This window comes from Papaver somniferum, chromosome 11 (assembly GCF_003573695.1).
Source record: "Papaver somniferum cultivar HN1 chromosome 11, ASM357369v1, whole genome shotgun sequence".
Lineage (NCBI taxonomy): Eukaryota > Viridiplantae > Streptophyta > Magnoliopsida > Ranunculales > Papaveraceae > Papaver > Papaver somniferum.
Genome location: NC_039368.1, coordinates 101,987,058 through 102,005,153, shown reverse-complemented (window position 1 = coordinate 102,005,153; position 18,096 = coordinate 101,987,058). Strand labels below are relative to the sequence as shown.

The window sequence follows — 18,096 nt, the reverse complement described above, 5'->3', positions numbered from 1 at the left end:
ACTTCGAGTTACACTTGCTAATTGAATGTGTAAACGGAAGTTACACATGCTGGATGTGTAGAGGAAAGTTACACAAGCTAATTGGATGTGTAGACGCAAGTTACACATGCAAATTGGATGTGTAGACATCAGTTACACATGTTACAAGCATAGCATGAGATCAAATTTAGTTCATGACATCATCACAAGCAAAACTCAAAAGCAAAAATCACAAAAGAACACTAACATTATATCATCACAAACGATTGAGAGATTAATACCTGTTAATGTAGGATCTTCTTCAAGTTTCCTCTTTCTTCCTTTCATCATCGTAGATAAATAATAGTTCGAAACTGAATCCGCAATTGTTCTTCCTCCCCGATCTAGTTTGAAACTGAATCTGCGGTTGCTCTTTCTTCTCCGATCTATAAAAATGATATTATCAATAACAAATTTGATCAACATGAATTAAATAGTAACAATAGGAATCAAAATTGAATTACTCAGCAACAACAGGATTCATGAATCAAAATCGAATTAATCAGTAAGAACAGGTTTCAAAATCGAATTAATCAGTAACAACAACAATCAAGCAAGACAAATTTTTTGAATCAATACGAATTAATCAGTAACAACAGGAATCAAAATCGAGGAAGAAGAAGTTAAGATTAAACATGAAGAAGAAGTAAAGATTAAACAGGAAGAAGAAGAAGATTGATCGAAAACCTACCTTTATTTTCTTCTTCTGATGTTTGTTTTGAGTATGATAGATCGATTCTTTGATGATTCTGAATGTGAATTTTGTTTTCGGTTCGATCTGAAAAAAAAATTCTCTGCAATTCTCGATCGGAAGGTTTCTCAGGTGAATTCTGATTTCTCTCTCTTCAAATGAAAATAAACGTGTCTGTTTGAGAGAAAACCTATATTAGATACTTAGATAGTAAAGATCAATCTGGTAATTTCAATCTCTATTAAAATTTATTTTTAATTAGGAGCCTGGTTTTAAAATTCTTTCAACTAGGAGCCTCATATTATGAGTTATCCATGGGTAGCCATGTGGGGCCTAGACCCAGACCTAATTTTCCCTTCTGAAAACCAATCATACTAACAAATTTTGAATTACAGGGAAATTTAAACTAAAACTCTATACAAACGACAGATCTACTAAGTAAACACGCAACACACCAGATTCTGGGGGAAAGAAAGACGGGAATATTATGCTAAATTTCTCCCCAATTTTCTATCATAAGAAAAAAAGCCTGACTTGCAGCCGCCGGTATACTCCTCCCCTTTCTGATGGCGGGTTACTTTCCAAGTTGCCCGTGTTTATGGTTATCATCAACAATCCTGGTAATAATGTTACAGCAATCATGGGCTATTACAACTGCATCATCAGAAATCAAGATACTGAGTCAAACGCTACTTGAAACAGCAAGAGAACCAGAATTTTTCAATTGGATGAAAACAATCAGAAGAAAGATCCATCAATATCCAGAGCTAGCATTCGAAGAGCATAAAACAAGTGAACTCATTAGATCAGAACTCGATTCACTTGGAATCACTTACTCTTGGCCAATCGCTAAAACTGGCGTAGTGGGGTCTGTCGGGTCTGGTTTAACCCCATTGTTTTCACTCAGAGCAGATATGGATGCTCTACCACTGCAAGTACTTCTCTCACTTTACAAAAGTCAACGGGATAAACTTCTCAACTTACAATACAAAATGTTTCAAGTCATATTAGATCGGAAAGACATGTGTTGACAGTTGACTACTGTAGTTTCACTTCTGTAATTTTGATTTTCATTTGCTAACATAAAATTGATTGACATACATAATTGATCATATGATAGGAATTAGTGGACTGGGAGTATAAGAGCAAGAACGATGGGAAGATGCATGCCTGCGGCCATGATGTCCATGTGACCATGCTTCTTGGAGCAGCTAAGTTGCTTCAGCACTGGAGAGACAAACTGAAGGTAAATGATAAATGTCTTCTTGATTGAGCATATCTTGTCTATTCAAAGAAAAAAACTTCTGTTATCTACTGTTCATAAACATTGGGATCTTTTAAAGGGAACGGTGAAGCTCGTTTTTCAACCAGGAGAAGAAGGTCGTGCAGGAGCATACCATATGCTAAAAGAGGGCGCCCTTGCAAATGTTTCGGCCATTGTCGGTTTACATGTTGACCCTTACTTGCCAACTGGAACAATTGCTTCAAGACCTGGTCCACTTCTTGCAGGTTCCGGAAGGTTCAAAGCGACAATTCAAGGGAAAGGTGGACATGCTGCAACACCACACACTACCCAAGATCCAGTTCTAGCGGCATCTTTCGCAATTCTTGCACTCCAGAATATTGTGTCTCGAGAAACTAATCCACTTCAAAGCGCAGTAAGTTTGGTTTTAAGTAATAAGTACTAAATAATATGCATTACCTCTTCTAACTCTTCATAAATCTACCACTCCACAAATTGCAGGTGGTTTCAGTTGGGCTCATCAGGGCTGGCCAAGCAGGAAACGTAATCCCAGAATCTGTCAATTTTGGAGGCACCTATAGAAGCTTGACCACTGAAGGTTTCTCATATCTACGCCAACGAATCAAAGAGGTAAACCTTAAACAAATGCTCACCTCCTGACCTTTATAATCACTCCTACTATCTTTCAGTAGGGAAAAGCGGTAACCTTTACCAGGACTTTGACAGGTGCTACAAGATCAGGCAATCGTACATCGGTGCACGGCAACTGTAGACTTCATGGAGGATACACTAGTACCGTACCCACCTACTGTGAATGAAGAAACTATGTACAAGCTTGCAAAGAAAGTCGGGACTGAACTCCTTGGTGAACCAAATGTATACCTATCTCCGATGAGTATGGGAGCAGAAGACTTCAGCTTTTACTCACAGAGGATGCCAGCCGCATTTTTCAGTGTAGGAACTAATAATGATACCACAAACTCAGTTAAGGGGTTGCACTCACCACACTTCACCGTCGATGAAGAGGTTCTTCCCATTGGAGCAGCTTTCCATGCTGCAGTAGCTATGACTTACTTGAATATCCATGCTGTTTAAGACATATATCTGTAACTTGGGGGTTTTCACTGTTGGAAGCTTAATAACAGGAAATTGGCTAGAAGTATATGTCTTGTGCTTATGCCCAGCTCTGATATTTTGGCAAGTACCCAGACACTTTGTCAACTCCATTTGTGAAAACTTGACAAACAGGGCAAAAACTTGGGCCTGGAAGTATCCTGATAATCTTTTCATAGCATACTTCGGTATGCATGCTTTTTATTTATATACAAAGTTGCATTCTTTTGAAATGCATCCGAAACTGTTCTGAATAAACAAATAGCCTCCTTAGATAATAAACCGGAGACTAATATGCCGATCTCCACTAAGCATCGGCAATAACGAAATCCAACTGAGGAAAATCAGAACGACCAATATCAACCCAGTGGTAACTATACAAGAAGAGTTGCTTGTGATCTTAACTGGTCGCTCGGTCTCCTCCTGGATTGTGGCTGCTGCTACAGAATTCTTCTTCTGGCTCTTATAGTTTTTGTATTTGATATCTTTGGTGTTTCCAATCTGATCCTTCTCTGCGCAGTTCCTTGGAGACTTGAGAATGCCGGTGCTTCATCAAGATTGATGATATCGTCATTCAATATGTCGGCAAACAAATCATCTTCCGATTCTAACCCATGTTCCTGGATTTCAGGATTTCATTCACAAACTCAGTCCCTTTTCATCAAAGTAATACGCAGTGGAATAATTCTGAAATTGCACGTGAGTAGGGCAAACCTTTTTGTTAATATTCGTATCATCAGGTTTTTCGAAGGAGACAGAATCTGAATCGCTAATCTGTTTCTTTGAGTTATCCATTGGCTTGTCCTCTACCACCGCACTCTGTGAATCATTTTCAGAATTTTCTAGCTTCCTTCGAATGCGACAAAGAACATAGGGATCCTACAACCAGAGCAAAGAAAACCTCTTAAACAGAGTAAATATTTTTATAAGCTAAACTAGAATAATAACATTTTTCCTGCACTTCATATGCTGAAGCAAGAACTAAGTCGTTGTTGCATCATTCATTTGTGTCAACAATGATAGATATAAGTACAGTAGTAGTGGAGCGAGCCTATTATCAGAAACAGTGCATTTGAGAAGAATCATAACCAGCACTTACCACACATCTAACAGTAGCCTTGTCACGTTTTATGCAGTACTCGTGCATTATCCACTCTGTCCTCTCACCTTTGGGTGCACGTCCGACATGAAACACCAATGTCCTCTTAGTACCAATGACATTAGAACCTGACTTAATTCCACGCTCTTTTCCAGTTGCTTTCCAGAAACCAATTTCAGTAGCTCTCTTAGCTTGTGAACCATTGGGATATTTCCTGCCGCTAGGAGAAAAGAAAAACCACTCGTGATCGGACTTGATGGTGGACTTATCTGCTCAAATATCAGACGGTAAATCATCAATATCCATAGTGTCAAAGTTAATGGATCATGTGAAAGATCACATTGAAATTAAGTGAAATACATAAGAAGCAAGATGAACAAGGCGGCTTTATTTAAAATATATTCACCATTCTATAAACTCTTGAGATAAAAAAGAAGAACTTCTAATTTACCAACAAGTTTGAAGTGTCAAAAGATAATCCAGCACAAGAAGTATCTGAATCGAATCAGGAGTAATCAAGTATCTAATAGCCTAAGATGATAGTTCCCTGAATTCTATGCATGACTGCAAACAAAGCAAACTGCTGGCCAGTGTCCACCCTAACTATGAACTGCAATAGGATCCTAACTATGAATCGTGTTGGTGAACTGGCACCATAGACACTGGTACCGCAGAGCCTGAGCACAAGACGGGATCCTAAAACATAAGTGAACCACCAGAATAAAAGTGGGACCCGCAAGTTTAACCAACCACACATCATTTTCATTTTCACTAAAAAAAGACATCTGATTTGCTGAGCTGTGGAATGGAATGAGTGGTTGGTGTTTCAGCTGAAGATGAATCAAGCAAATAGGTTAATGGCCGTCAAAACATAATTGACCAAGTCAAAGAAATCATCCAGGGGTTAGTCCACGAGTGATTTGGTTAGTCCACGAGTGATTTAGAGGGAGTTTAATGTATATTTTGAATCTTGGGGATTTTGAGGGAGTGTAACAGAGTATTGGGAGTTTGAGAGAGTTTGGTGTATTGAGTGTAGGGAGTTTGAGAGACTCTCCCAAAATCTCTACTTTTTTGAGAGATTTGGAGTGAGCCAAAAATACACTATAAACTCCCTGGAACTTCCCAGAACTCCCAAAAAAAAAAAAAAACTCCCTATCATTCTAATTTTTACCACTAATAGGGAGTTTAAGAGTTTCTTTCAAACTTCCACACGACTAACGGGATTTTCTAGGGAGTTGAGGAGACTTTTTTATTCTCCCACAACTAACGGGGATTTTAAGAGACTCCCTCGAACTCCCTGACTAACGGGAAAAAACAAAACTCCCCCAACTCCCTCGAACTCCCTGACTAACCGGAAAAAACAAAACTCCCCCAACTCCCTTGAGGACTAACACATATAAATGAGCGACAACAGTTAAAAGATTCGAGGTGGTCGTACTACAATAAACCGACAACAATCTTGAATCTTCCCTGATAAACAAAGGAATCGAATCGTACACAAACATAATAATCTAACAAAATTCTTAATTAACCAAATTTTGGAATCTAGAGAAAAAAAGACGGGAATAGGTCAAAATTTAGTTTACCTGGCAAATCCCAAGGCTCAAATTTACAAATATCAACTTCAGAAATCACATCATCGCATTTCTCAGACCCATCAATTTTATTCTTCAGATAGTGACTTATTAGTTCTACATCTGTTGGTGAAAACCTAAACCCAGGAAATATACTCGTAAACTCCATTTACTTTGTTATTATTATTGTTATCAGATCAAAAAAAACAACCTAGAAATAAGTAAATGAAACTAAGAAGAGGAGGATATCAGTTACTTCCATTTAGGTTTTTATCATCGATGAAGAAAGAAAGGAAAGAAGGAGTGGGAATTTGGGTTTTATAGAGGAATTTGTTTTGTTTTTAGTGTGCAAGAGTTCAGTGAAAGAGATATACTCTTCTTTTTCTTGACTCTTCAGTCTTTGTTGGTTCTCTCTCCCTTTTGCTGAGATGAACCAAAGAAACCAATGACTTACAAATTGACCCTACATGTGTATGATTGATGACCAGGATTTACGGGAAGTGGTGGATTTAGTCTGACATCAAACTCTAGTATGCCAACACGTGGCAAGTAATGAGGTCAGATGGGTCCCACCTGAAATATCATCTCAGTGAAAGATTATTTGTCTTTCGCTTGGAAGGTGACAAGTGGTTTTTTACTAGGTGACGGTGGTGTTAAAAACACTTCTTTTGTGTGAATCTTTTAGCAGCTAAAAACACTTTGGGTAACACTGTAAGGTGGACTGCTGTACGGTGAAGTTGAAACACTTCTGTAATTTTGTTTGTGAGGATCTTTTGGTGGAGTTCAAAACGTTTGTGTAAATCTTTTGTAGCTAAAAACACTTTGGATAATACTGTAAGGTGGACTGGTGTATGGTGTAGTTAAAACACTTTTGTTTGCGTAAATCTTCTGTAGGCTGTAGCTAAAACACTTTGGATAATGTTGTATATATATGGTGGAGTTACGCCACTTTTAGTTTGGGTAAATCTTCTGTACTTCTTATCCTGGGGAGCACTGACAAACCACAGAGAAAGACACGGTAATTTCGAGGAAAAAGTTTAAAGCCAAGTTAGATGACCATTTACTTTGTTACAAGTTAGGTGACACAGTGTTGCATTGCTCTTGTGCCTTTCAAAGATCAAAACAACCCAAGAAATGGATGCAGAGACAATTTCTTGGTGGTGCCCGACCTTGATAGGAGAAATTCATCATATTCCAACATACATCAGCAGAATGACCATATATGCAATAAATCTGACATGTAGGTCTGTCATTAGATGACAGATCTGGAGGAGGTCTAGACGGTACTGGAAAGGAAGCAGATGGTAAAACGCCTGAACCTCTATCAGAATGAAAGTTGCCTGCACTCCTACCACCAGTAAAATTAATAGGTTGTCTGTAGTAATTGAAATCTCAAGGAGAGCAAGATTCCTATATGTTAATACATCACAACTTTTATCAATTCCAGGACTTGTATTTTTTCACACTAAATTTGCTAAAGTAAATGAGTAAGAATTTCATCAGACTGACCAGGTTCAGCAGCAACATCAATTCTTCGAATGAGCACCAAGTCTTGAATGATGGCCAAATGAGCACCAAGTCTAGAATATTGTCCATGTAAATAAGAAATCCTCAGAAATTATATCAACACCCTCTTTGCTTTCATCACAGCTTTCTCAGTCCCAATTTACCCTCTCCACGTCTCGGACTTGATTACTGGCTTCTCATTCCAAAAGGGATAAAAACTCCCTAAACTATGAACACAAAATATTCATGTCAATCAAACTGGCCAACTCAATGCATTTGCATAAACTCAGCAAAGAAGAACATGCAAATTCACATACATTCCTTATATCACTTCATTCACTGCAGAGACTCGAGCATCTTCCTAGTTGTCATTGTAATCACAACTAGGTGGCAATGTCTTTCATTTCAATGTGATTCATGAAGTTGAATTAAAGCCTTACCAGTTAAAATATCAGCAGAATTTGGAATCAGAATCTCTTCTATTGTACCCATTCATCCAAGAAAAGTGTACAAGAAATTTGAAATGATTATGTAAACCATAGAAGAAACAAAATTTCACATCGTTTATCTCTAGATAAACAAAACATTTCAACTACATTTTATACAGTGTCTTACCAGCCAAATGGACACCTATTCATCCCCCCTTGTAATGAATGGAATCAGTATCCAAACCGGCTTCAACAATCACTACTGGGTTGTGAATCAGAGACGGAACCAGAGGAATCCGATACTGAGTGAGGTGGATTACGAAAAACTGCAGGGATTACATCCTCGCCGAATCTCTTCATAAGATGTGCTCTGAGGAGTTCACTCCGAGCTTTGGCTCTAGCCTGTTGAGGGGCAACATTTTTGTAGGAATAATGAATACCAACTGTCATGAAAGTAATCCCCAGTGCGAAGCAGCCAAGGTTGAATACTGTTAATCCCCTATTTGGCGATTGAGTTAACCCCATCGTGTCAATAGAATTCTGAACCCTAAAATAAAATTATGAGAAAAGGGTCATTCAAAATTTTGCTAAAATTGTGGTTTAGTAAAACCCAAATCAAATGAAGATTAAAATTTCTTACCTTGTCAAGCCGTAGAATCAATACAGACAGATGTATATCCAATTAAGAGAGGTTAATACGAGAATCAGAATAGAATCTGGTAAAGTGGGAAAAGCTTTAATTGTTTTTCTTTCTGATATTGTGTGACATATCCCACAGTTATAAATAAGTGGTACCCACTGCGATCTCGCCAACAAGGATAATTTGACAGAAATGTTTTAGTTATTCAACACGTATGGTATCCCACAGGGTTTTTTTTGTAAAACGGACGAACTGTATCATTCAAAACTTGCCTCTTTTTAAAGGTCTAGAAAGTACTTGAGTTCAGACATTCAGAGATAAAACTGAGACTGAGACTTGAGACTGAGAGAGACAAGAAAGAAGAGGAAATAACAAAGCTGAATACGATGGCGCTGGTTCCTACTCCTACTCCTGTAACAGAAGAACCAGTAATTGCAGAAGTAGATATGGGATCTGAATCAGCAGCAACAACAGTTCGAGCTACTGTAGTACAAGCTTCGACTATCTTCTACGACACTCCTGCCACTTTAGGTTCTTCCCCTCTTAAACCACCATTTACTTTAGAAGTTTGCAATATGTTGAACGTAAATTGAGTTTTGTTGCTGATTAAAGGTGTAATTTCCTTGGGATTTTTTATAATTAAGTTTTTATTTGTTTATCATCATTTCGTTTGAGCAGATAAGGCAGAGAGATTGATTTCTGATGCAGCTGGTTACGGGGCACAATTAGTAGTATTTCCTGAAGCGTTTATAGGTGGTTATCCCCGTGGATCAACTTTTGGTGTCACAATTGGCTCTCGCTCAGCCAAGGGCAAAGAGGATTTCCGGAAGTATCATTCCTCGGCTATTGATGTGCCTGGTAAAAATTTATGTTTCATCATTGTTCAGTAGAAAATAATGTTTCTTGTTTTTCTCCTTGTACTAGAATGATTACAGATGAGGTGTTCTAGTTTATAGCCTCAGCTGAAGAACCATTAGAAATGACTATGTTGGCTTACTTAAATGAACTTCTAACTAGATTCAGTACTGAGATATAAATCTAATGAATCTTTTTGTATTATTACGAAGATTCACAACTAAGCTTCTGTATTGCTAGGAAATGGTTGAATGTATGTTTCTAACTAAGCTTGACAGCCTTGACTAAAGGAAGATGGGAACAGTTCCACGGTGAAATCTGTAGGCAATAGGCCCAAGGCTACATTTACAAATCAAAAGCATACAAAATGTTTCTTGGTGAATATAATGCCGTATTTAGTGGGCTGAGTGGACCTTACTTTCCGCTCCTTTAAACAACCATATAGTTCTACTGCATTGATATGGGGCTATGGGCATCCGAATCATTACAAAAAGTATATCTCGATGACGTTATATGTATGTTACAGAATAAGCTTAAATTGAGCACGAATCTAATATTTTAGTTACATCTATTAGGTCCCGAGGTTGAACGATTGGCTGCAATGGCTGGGAAGTACAAAGTGTATCTGGTAATGGGTGTGATAGAAAGAGAGGGATACACACTCTACTGCACAGTACTTTTTTTCGATTCTCAGGGACGTTACCTTGGGAAACATCGCAAACTCATGCCAACAGCACTTGAACGTGTAATATGGGGGTTTGGAGATGGATCAACAATTCCGGTGTATGATACTGTGGTTGGAAAAATAGGTGCTCTTATTTGCTGGGAGAACAGAATGCCCCTTTTAAGAACCGCAATGTATGGAAAAGGTATAAAAATGTCCCTGAAAGTGTTTCTCTTGTTTTTGTGTTCTCGTTTTGTTATTCCGTTGCCAAGTTGCCGTTCTTGTCTATCTATCTCATGAGATTTCATCTTTGTAGGAGTGGAAATCTATTGTGCACCTACAGCTGATGGAAGGGATGTGTGGCAAGCTTCCATGACTCACATTGCCTTAGAAGGAGGATGCTTTGTTCTATCAGCAAACCAGTTCTGCCGTAGAAAAGACTACCCACCACCACCAGATTACACATTTACAACTAGTTTCGGTGAAGAAGATCTGTCACCTGATTCTGTTGTATGTCCTGGAGGCAGTGTTATCATTTCGCCGTCTGGGACTGTTTTGGCTGGACCAAATTATGACGGAGAAGCTCTTATCTCCGCTGACCTTGGTAAAGATTTCTCATTTTGTTTCGGACAGTTATTCCATGGAATTATAAGTTCTTTTTTTCTTCTTATGATTAAGACAAATCTGAGTAGTATGGTTTTCCACTATTGTTTTCAGATCTTGGAGAAATTGCACGAGCCAAGTTCGATTTTGATGTGGTTGGACACTACTCTAGACCTGATGTGCTGAGCCTAATTGTGAAGGATCATCCAACAACTCCAGTTTCTTATATGTCGACTGCACCCAAGGCAGAAAGCCTTTGAGAAACCATAGAGCCATATTTATGCAGGCCTCACTTACTCTTATGCATCCAGAGAAGATTTTGATCTTTTCTCCTAATAAGCGTCAGTTTAGCGCCGTTATTCTTGTATTTTGATTGTTGTATGTGACTATCATCATAATACAAAATTACTAATGCTGAACAGTGCTCACAAAAAAACAACAACTCTTGTTTATTGTGGTGTATATACCAAGATTAGATGATTTTGGCATGTCTTGTTTTTCTGTGGGCTGTGCTAAATTCGAGGTCCCTCTACCATGCAATGCAATAGTGCATATTTACATGGAAAATATAGAGCAGACAGTCTTAAGCATGAGAGTCCAAGTCTTGGGCTGCCTACTGAGAGATAACCCTGGCTGGTGTTTGAAAATATTACAAGTTGCGGTGGATTTGTGTCTGAAGTCCATGCGCCAAAGTTAAGTTTGGTAAGTTATAGGGGTTTCCGTATATTAAAAGCGGCCAAAGTGACTTTCCCTCTATCCCTTCTTTCCAAAGTAGAGCGGCTAGGAAATTTTCTTTAACTCGGAAACAATCTAAACACTATAAGATACGACGAGATTTATGAATGCTGTCAGTCAGTAACTGGAGATAATGGGGGAGCCAAGAAATCGAATTCAAAGTTCTCAACAAGAATCAATTACAAATAAAAGAAAAAGAGGGATCACAGATAGACATGCTAAGGTTGATGGAAGGGGTTGTAGAATACGAATACCAGCATCATGTGCGCCTGGTATTTTCCAATTAACTAATGAATTGGGTCATAGATCAGATGGTGAAACTGTTCATTGGTTATTAGAACAAATTCGTCCTGAACTTGTTGACAATTCTTATAAAAGCCCTTTAAAATCTCTTCCTCCGCCTCTTTCTGATCCTATTGCTTCCCCTAATCCTGTTGCCTTTTCTTACCTTGACGATTATTCTTCTGAGAATAGTAATCCTGCTACTAGTAGTGGGCATGATGTGGTCGACGATGAGGAGAATTTGATCGATAATGGTGTAAGGCCGACTATTCGAGCAACTGTTGTACAAGCATCTACTATATTCTATGACACTCCAGCTACTCTAGGTATGATACTCTCCATCTTTGAGTTATGTTAGATTTTATTTGTTCGTTAGGGTTTTATTATCTTTGAGTTACTTTCCCTTTGAAATTAGGGTTCTTACATGTGGGCATTCTGTTGTTATAAGTCTTCTTTATTGCTCCTAGTTATTGATTAGGTTTAATATAGAGCCAGTGTAAAAGATCAGTAACACATTGGAAGTTATTTTCTCGTCGATAGTGCGCAACCTAAGACCATTGTATGCATATTAAGGTCTTGGGTGATATTATACCAAGATTACTTGGCCATAACTTTCTTTCCTTGTAATACCAGATTCTTGGTGGTGTTTCTATGGGTTCTTGCTTTTGTTTTATGCACTGTGCCAATCATTATTTAACAGAGTACATCACTAGTTATTGTAATCGTTAGGTGACTTGATGTAGTTTTTTCTACCAAATATGTTCCATTTGAGCACTGTAATCTGCCTGTGACTGATAATGGCATGTAACTTGTTTTGCCTGTGCAATGCCTGTTTACTATCAGGCTCTTGTGAAGCATTGCAAACTCATGCCAACAGCACTTGAACGTGTTGGAGGTCTTGGGTGATATTATACCAAGATTACTTGGTCATAACTTTCTTTCCTTTTGATACCAGATCCTCAGTGTTGTTTCTATGCATCCTTGCTTTTGTTATGTGACTTGATGTAGTTCTTTCTACCAAATATGTTTCATTAGGCAGTGTAATCTGCCTGTGACTGAGAATGGTATGTAACTTGTTTTGCCGATGCAATACCTGTTTACTGTCAGATTCTTGTGAATACATAACCGTTGTTATATATTACATCATAATTCTTACAAATTTGCTTATGGAATTAAAGGAGTGTGACTACCATGGGAAGTTCTCAGAAATGTGCTGCAGTTATCAGACCATTCTTTTTCCTGGACTTGTATGCTTTCTATTTCTAACTGCCTTCTCAATTCTTAAAACAGACAAGGCAGAGAGGCTAATTGCAGGTGCTGCAGCGTACGGTGCAGAATTAGTTGTGTTTCCAGAGGCATTTGTTGGTGGTTATCCCCGTATTCCCAATTTTGGTGTCACAGGGGGGAGGAATTCGATTGAGGAAAATGATGAATTTCAAAAGTACCATGCTTCTGCAATTGATGTACCTGGTATGGTGTTAACTGTATTTCTCATGAAGTATATTATAACACCTGTTAATATTATATCCAAGTACATATATTCTCCCTTCCAATCATGAAGTAAAACTTGTATATCTGAATGTCATTTGTTAATTAATACTGCTTTACGTATTCACAGGTCCTGAAGTTGACAGACTAGCTGGAATAGCTAGAAAATATGAGGTCCACTTGGTAATGGGAGTGGTAGAGAGAGAAGGGTCCATACTCTACTCCTCGGTAATTTATTTTGACTGTCAGGGCCAATATCTTGGGGGACACCGCAAGGTTATGTTAACAGCATTAGAACATGATGTATGGCATTCAGGAGATAAAGCAACATTGCCTGCATACAAGACCTCGATTGGGAACATAGGTGGCCTCATCTGCTGGGACAACAGGATGCCCTTATTAAGATCAGAATTGTATTCCAAAGGTAAACTCTAATAGCCTCTAGCCTAAAATCTTTTGAGCTCATTACCCTCACATCGACGTCATCGTTGTTACTTATGAAGACCATGTCACAGACAGGATTATATATTTGTCTACTTAGTACTGCAACTTAATGTAAGTGTTCTATGTTAACAGGTGTTGAAATATACTGTGTTCCCACTGCAGATGCAAGAGATACATGGCGTGCAAGCATGACCCATACTGCCATTGAAGGTGGCTGTTTTGTTATATCCGCAAACCAATACTGCCAAAGGAAAGACTATCCTCTCCAGCAACAATGTGTGTCAGGAGATTCAAATTCAGAGCTGTCGCCAGATTCTGTTGTCTGCTCTGGAGGCAGCATTATCATTTCACCATCAGGGGCCATTTTGGCAGGTCCTAATTACCAAGAGGAGTCCCTCATATCCGCAGACCTAGGTATGGCAACGTACCTGCTATTATTTATCATATACAGTACTATCAAATTGGGAAACATCTAATGTTTCTCGCACAAGATAGCTTAACTGTTATGTCGCGTTATGCACAATTGCATTGGGGGTTCGATTCATTTAAAATTGTATTCCTCAATATCAATTTCGTGCAGAAAGAAGTCTATATGGAATAGACGTAGGTTTAAAAGTCTCCATGGGACTGAATGTCAATATGGTTGGAAACCTGAAATTGTTTGATCCCAAGACAGAATATGAACAGTCAATATATCAATGGATTATGAATACGTAGATCTCCTAGGGTGCTAGTGACAATTTCACTGTGCTTCGCTTATTGTTAATTAAAAATGTCCATATAAGATAACCTGACTCGAGACACGATTCAGAAAGTCCATAAAATCAAAAGCCCTGTCGTGTTTAAGATTTTGAGTACAATTTTAATTGCTCATTTTTGATTGATCTGAATAATCTTTTGATGTATGTAGATCTTGGAGAAATTGAACGAGCAAAGCTTGAATTCCATGGTGTCGTTGGAGTTGGGCACACAGTGTGGCCGGAGTCGCTTAATCCATTGGCATTTACTGCAAAGGTCGAGAACTGTTAGGGAGAGGTTGGCGGTCTAGTAGTGTTACTGTTGCATAGAAAGAATTTTCTTCAATATGACGTCCTTTACCCATCATCACTTCATATATCAAACAGCAAGCTAACTGGGGCAGGCTTTCTTAATGCTGTAGAGAAAGAAATCCTAAACCGGGTCAAAGGGTCACCAAGAAGCTGGATTTTGTTAGGCTTCCAGTCTATGCAGGGAGTTAACCTTAGAATATTAGTTTTCTATAGTGATTAGCTTAGAGTAGGCTGAAAATACCACACATAACTTCGACAGTGTTTGGTGTTTGCATCTCACATGTCATCCAACTAATACTGCTGAACCATTCTCTACCCAGAGTTTACAGGTAAGTCTCCATAAAGTCTTCTTTTTTGTTCCTTGAAGCTGGTGATGTTTCAATGTAGATACGTGTAGTGTTATAATATGAAATCTCATCTCTATTAAGCACTCCTCATATGGGTCCCATGAAATGGGTCTAATTCTTTTCAGTTGCATCATATGCTTTTTTTCTTGCTGGAAATCCTATGCTATTTATTAACAGATACCACTCAGCATAATGCTAGGAGTCTAGGACACTCTACTCTGTTTACACATTTATGGGGTCTGTTTTCTTGGCCACTAGCCACTGCTGATATTTCCATTTTGTGTTTCTAAATCTCTTTAAGGACCACAGTAACAGTTTAAGGACCACTATGAAATTGGAACGAAAAGTGTGGGGCGTTTTAGGCATAAACATTGAGTGATTCATCTTTTTCTTTCTCTTCATACTTACTATCACTTTTGTGCATAATCGTTGTCCTTTGCTGAGGCCCTAATTTATGCAGTTATGTTATGATTAGATGATTTCTTGCTCTCTTTTCTCAACTGCCTTAGAAAGTATTGACACATTAACCAAATTTCAAATATTACACAACAAGAGAAGAAGTGGGTACAGATTTAACACACAAATTGATATACATTAGATAGATCAGTAAATCATTTGTCGAAGTATGATTCAGTCCTCCCCTTGAAACCAATTTGCCCAAATGTCAAGGTAATGAAGAGCCCCAAGTGCCACGTGATCAACCACAACCTATCAATGAAAGAAGTATCTTTACGGTCAGAACCATATGAAATGTTGCACATATACATAGGTACATACTAAGCTCAGTTAGAGCATGCCTTAATCTTATGGATTTAGTTCTTCTTTGGCAGGGTAAGCTTAGCAAACTTCCCTTTAGAAATTTTAGGTAATTCAGATCCTAGTTAACTGACTAGAACTGGGTTGGAGGGAATACAGGTCGGTACTAATTAAGTGTTACCATTTGAGCATTAGCACATTTGATTAGAATGGATGATGAAAGTACTCACCAGAAGGAAGAAGCGATGGCTGGGGGAGTAGGGAAGTGAGCGAGTTCCTCTCCAATGCTATTGAAGAAAAGTCCAGTCAAACTGTTTCCATTGATTAATGGTATACTTGATGGAGCGAGCCAACCGATCAATCCAAATCCGATAACGTTCAAGTCTTTCCTTAGCCAATCCCTCTGGAATGAGCTTTAGTTTACAAAATAAGAGAAAACGATTAGAACACTGCATGCACTTACTTAGGAAAAAACACTGCATACACTTGGGAAAAGATTGAATTGTTATGTTGAAACTATACAATCACTAGCTAAATAAAGTAGGAATATTTGAGATTGAACTCATTACCATGTTACTCTTCCACCAGAAGTGAGATTTTGCTTTAATGGGTTTCTGTTAGTAACTGGAGATCTGATAAAACCTGAAAGAGAAACAACACTCATCAGTCATTTCCATGTTGTAGCTGAAGAAATGTGGCTTTAGTATAGTACTCGAGTCTAATAAGGTATTCTGTGTAGGATATACCTGAACTTAGAGTTGTTCTCTTTGCTGGTGAGAGGGATGAAGTGGCCAAGCCTGCTATTGTGGTAGTAGATGCCATTGTTGCAGCCATTTTTTCCTAAGACTCTCAAGTTCTAAAATGTCTTTGTTATAATTTGTTTCTACTTTGTGTATTGCATGGTTGAATCATCAGATGATGGCCCATGGATTTTTGGGGGTTAGAATTTGTGAAGGAGGATGAACTGGTAGATTGCATTGGTGGATTATTAGAGGATAGAACAATAAGCTTCTGCCACGTGGCGATTAATGGATAAAATACTAATCCGGTCTCATGTGTCTTTGTATTACGGGGCCACTGTGAGATATTCATTGGCGTTACCTCGTCTTACCAAATATATTACTATGTGTACCCCAGACATCTAGAAACATCAACCTCGTAAATAATTGGGGTAGAAAACTTGAAATATGACCCACTGGTGAAAACTAGAAACAGGTTGAATTTGTAATGCGGATGCCACATAATATGTCATCCTCAAAATTGGAGGGTAAAGTCTAAAACTGCTCACAGGAGGCATTAGGCCGAAGTCAAAACTTAAACGACTTCCAGGGCCAGGCATCGCAACCCTATACATTGAACTTGATAGTAGGTCTACGACAATACATGAAGTTGCTATGTGTTCCATCCTGATTAAAGCTCAACGAGAGGGGAGTCGTGAGGAAACTAGCCATTCCATCTCCAACTAAATTTGCTAGTGGTTCCAAAGATTCTTAGAACAAAATGGCTATGAAGTTTGAATCTTAAAGCATATTTGAAGTAGGGGGAAATGGGTATGGATTTACTCACGTCACTGATGAGTCCTAGCTAGCTACACCTCTAGCTTCTCCATACTTGTCCCCATGCAAATACGATACAGAAATCTGAGAGAAAAGGAGCATGATGAGTTCAATACGATCAATCAAAACATACGAAAGAAGAAGCAAATATTTCCAAAAGATATCTTTGCCTCGACATTTCTAGTCTTCATTTAAACTTCTGCAAAAACTATATGTACTGCTACATACCTTTACAAACCAAATTCCAATCTGGAAAAAATTATTTTTGTCATCCGATTCTGATTCTTTTTGCATGCCTTTCATTTTTACGGATCATTCAACTTTTCAGTTTTTCATTCATTAAGTGTCAAGTTGGCGTGGGACCATTGATCTTATTAGGCGTGTTATAGGAGCAATATAGATTGGTCCCACGTCAGCTGATCGAGTAGCATCACTCATGCTATCACCTGCCGCGTGTCCTAATTTAGGGTTCAATCCATACAGCTTTTGTTCCCTCCAAAAATCATAGGAGTGATTTGATAAGAAGATAATGAAAACATGGGTTTAGTGGGGGCCCGCTCTAAAGATATATTTTGAACTAGCACGCCTCCTGGAGTCTCAGAGAATTATTCAGCCCAGTTTCAGTCCGGCCTCATTTGCTCTTTCTCTTTTTCAGTACACTTATTTTATCTATTTTTATTGTCTATTTGTTAGATTTTCAGTGATAATACTAAGTACATTATGACAATAATGGCTCAGAAATTGGAAATTGAATCTTCAACAGGAATTCTAAATTTCTCTTTTTTGGAAGCTAAGTTTTTATCTAAACTGGATCTCAACTTATTTTGGTTTTTTATATTTTTTTTAAAAAGAAAGAAAAGAAATGAAAATACTATTTGACATGTTTAGCCAGTACATGACAAAAATATTACTCAGTAACACTTTGTCACATCACAAAGCAACCAAGTAATATGCTTGGCAAGAATAATGCATTTTTTCTTTAGATTCTTTTTTTTTTTTTTTTTT

The 18,096-nt window shown here is 38.2% G+C and overlaps 5 protein-coding genes and 2 long non-coding RNA genes across 9 annotated transcripts; 3 read left to right on the top strand and 4 right to left on the bottom strand.

Annotated features, from left to right (window-relative positions):
- Positions 1–285: 285 nt before the first annotated feature.
- Positions 286–2,234, bottom strand: LOC113322122. The gene is made up of 5 exons (XR_003346975.1): positions 2,107–2,234; positions 1,546–1,993; positions 1,165–1,363; positions 710–883; positions 286–404 (listed from the first exon to the last, which is right to left on the bottom strand). It is a non-coding gene; the product is annotated as an uncharacterized LOC113322122 (long non-coding RNA).
- LOC113322120 (IAA-amino acid hydrolase ILR1-like 3) lies at positions 1,238–3,193 on the top strand. 2 transcript variants are annotated; one of them, XM_026570142.1, is made up of 5 exons: positions 1,238–1,644; positions 1,830–1,955; positions 2,053–2,367; positions 2,454–2,582; positions 2,679–3,193. In XM_026570142.1, exons 1-5 carry the CDS (start codon positions 1,276–1,278, stop codon positions 3,045–3,047), a joined length of 1,308 nt encoding a protein of 435 aa, XP_026425927.1. In that variant the 5' UTR covers positions 1,238–1,275; the 3' UTR covers positions 3,048–3,193. The 2 variants fall into 2 exon arrangements, with proteins under 2 accessions (XP_026425927.1, XP_026425929.1); XM_026570144.1 differs by having other exon boundaries at positions 2,668–2,780.
- Positions 3,194–3,464: 271 nt separating this feature from the next.
- Positions 3,465–6,116, bottom strand: LOC113322121 (NAC domain-containing protein 89-like). Its single transcript, XM_026570145.1, has 4 exons — positions 5,751–6,116; positions 4,165–4,433; positions 3,780–3,944; positions 3,465–3,685 (listed from the first exon to the last, which is right to left on the bottom strand). The coding sequence occupies exons 1-4, from the start codon at positions 5,905–5,907 to the stop codon at positions 3,506–3,508; spliced, it is 771 nt and encodes a 256-aa protein (XP_026425930.1). The 5' UTR covers positions 5,908–6,116; the 3' UTR covers positions 3,465–3,505.
- A 909-nt stretch (positions 6,117–7,025) lies between these two features.
- LOC113323667 lies at positions 7,026–8,388 on the bottom strand. Its single transcript, XR_003347758.1, has 3 exons — positions 8,313–8,388; positions 7,860–8,219; positions 7,026–7,471 (listed from the first exon to the last, which is right to left on the bottom strand). It is a non-coding gene; the product is annotated as an uncharacterized LOC113323667 (long non-coding RNA).
- A 225-nt stretch (positions 8,389–8,613) lies between these two features.
- LOC113323580 (bifunctional nitrilase/nitrile hydratase NIT4B-like) lies at positions 8,614–10,922 on the top strand. Its single transcript, XM_026571900.1, has 5 exons — positions 8,614–8,843; positions 8,991–9,170; positions 9,743–10,036; positions 10,148–10,435; positions 10,549–10,922. Exons 1-5 carry the CDS (start codon positions 8,699–8,701, stop codon positions 10,692–10,694), a joined length of 1,053 nt encoding a protein of 350 aa, XP_026427685.1. The 5' UTR covers positions 8,614–8,698; the 3' UTR covers positions 10,695–10,922.
- Positions 10,923–11,206: 284 nt separating this feature from the next.
- Positions 11,207–14,921, top strand: LOC113322008 (bifunctional nitrilase/nitrile hydratase NIT4B-like). Of its 2 annotated transcripts, none has more exons than XM_026570006.1 (5): positions 11,207–11,777; positions 12,742–12,921; positions 13,070–13,363; positions 13,546–13,797; positions 14,294–14,921. In XM_026570006.1, exons 1-5 carry the CDS (start codon positions 11,303–11,305, stop codon positions 14,410–14,412), a joined length of 1,320 nt encoding a protein of 439 aa, XP_026425791.1. In that variant the 5' UTR covers positions 11,207–11,302; the 3' UTR covers positions 14,413–14,921. The 2 variants fall into 2 exon arrangements, with proteins under 2 accessions (XP_026425791.1, XP_026425790.1); XM_026570005.1 differs by having other exon boundaries at positions 13,516–13,797; positions 14,294–14,916.
- Positions 14,922–15,270: 349 nt separating this feature from the next.
- Positions 15,271–16,449, bottom strand: LOC113322010 (photosystem I subunit O-like). The gene is made up of 4 exons (XM_026570007.1): positions 16,282–16,449; positions 16,105–16,177; positions 15,766–15,948; positions 15,271–15,487 (listed from the first exon to the last, which is right to left on the bottom strand). The coding sequence occupies exons 1-4, from the start codon at positions 16,367–16,369 to the stop codon at positions 15,391–15,393; spliced, it is 441 nt and encodes a 146-aa protein (XP_026425792.1). The 5' UTR covers positions 16,370–16,449; the 3' UTR covers positions 15,271–15,390.
- Positions 16,450–18,096: the final 1,647 nt, after the last annotated feature.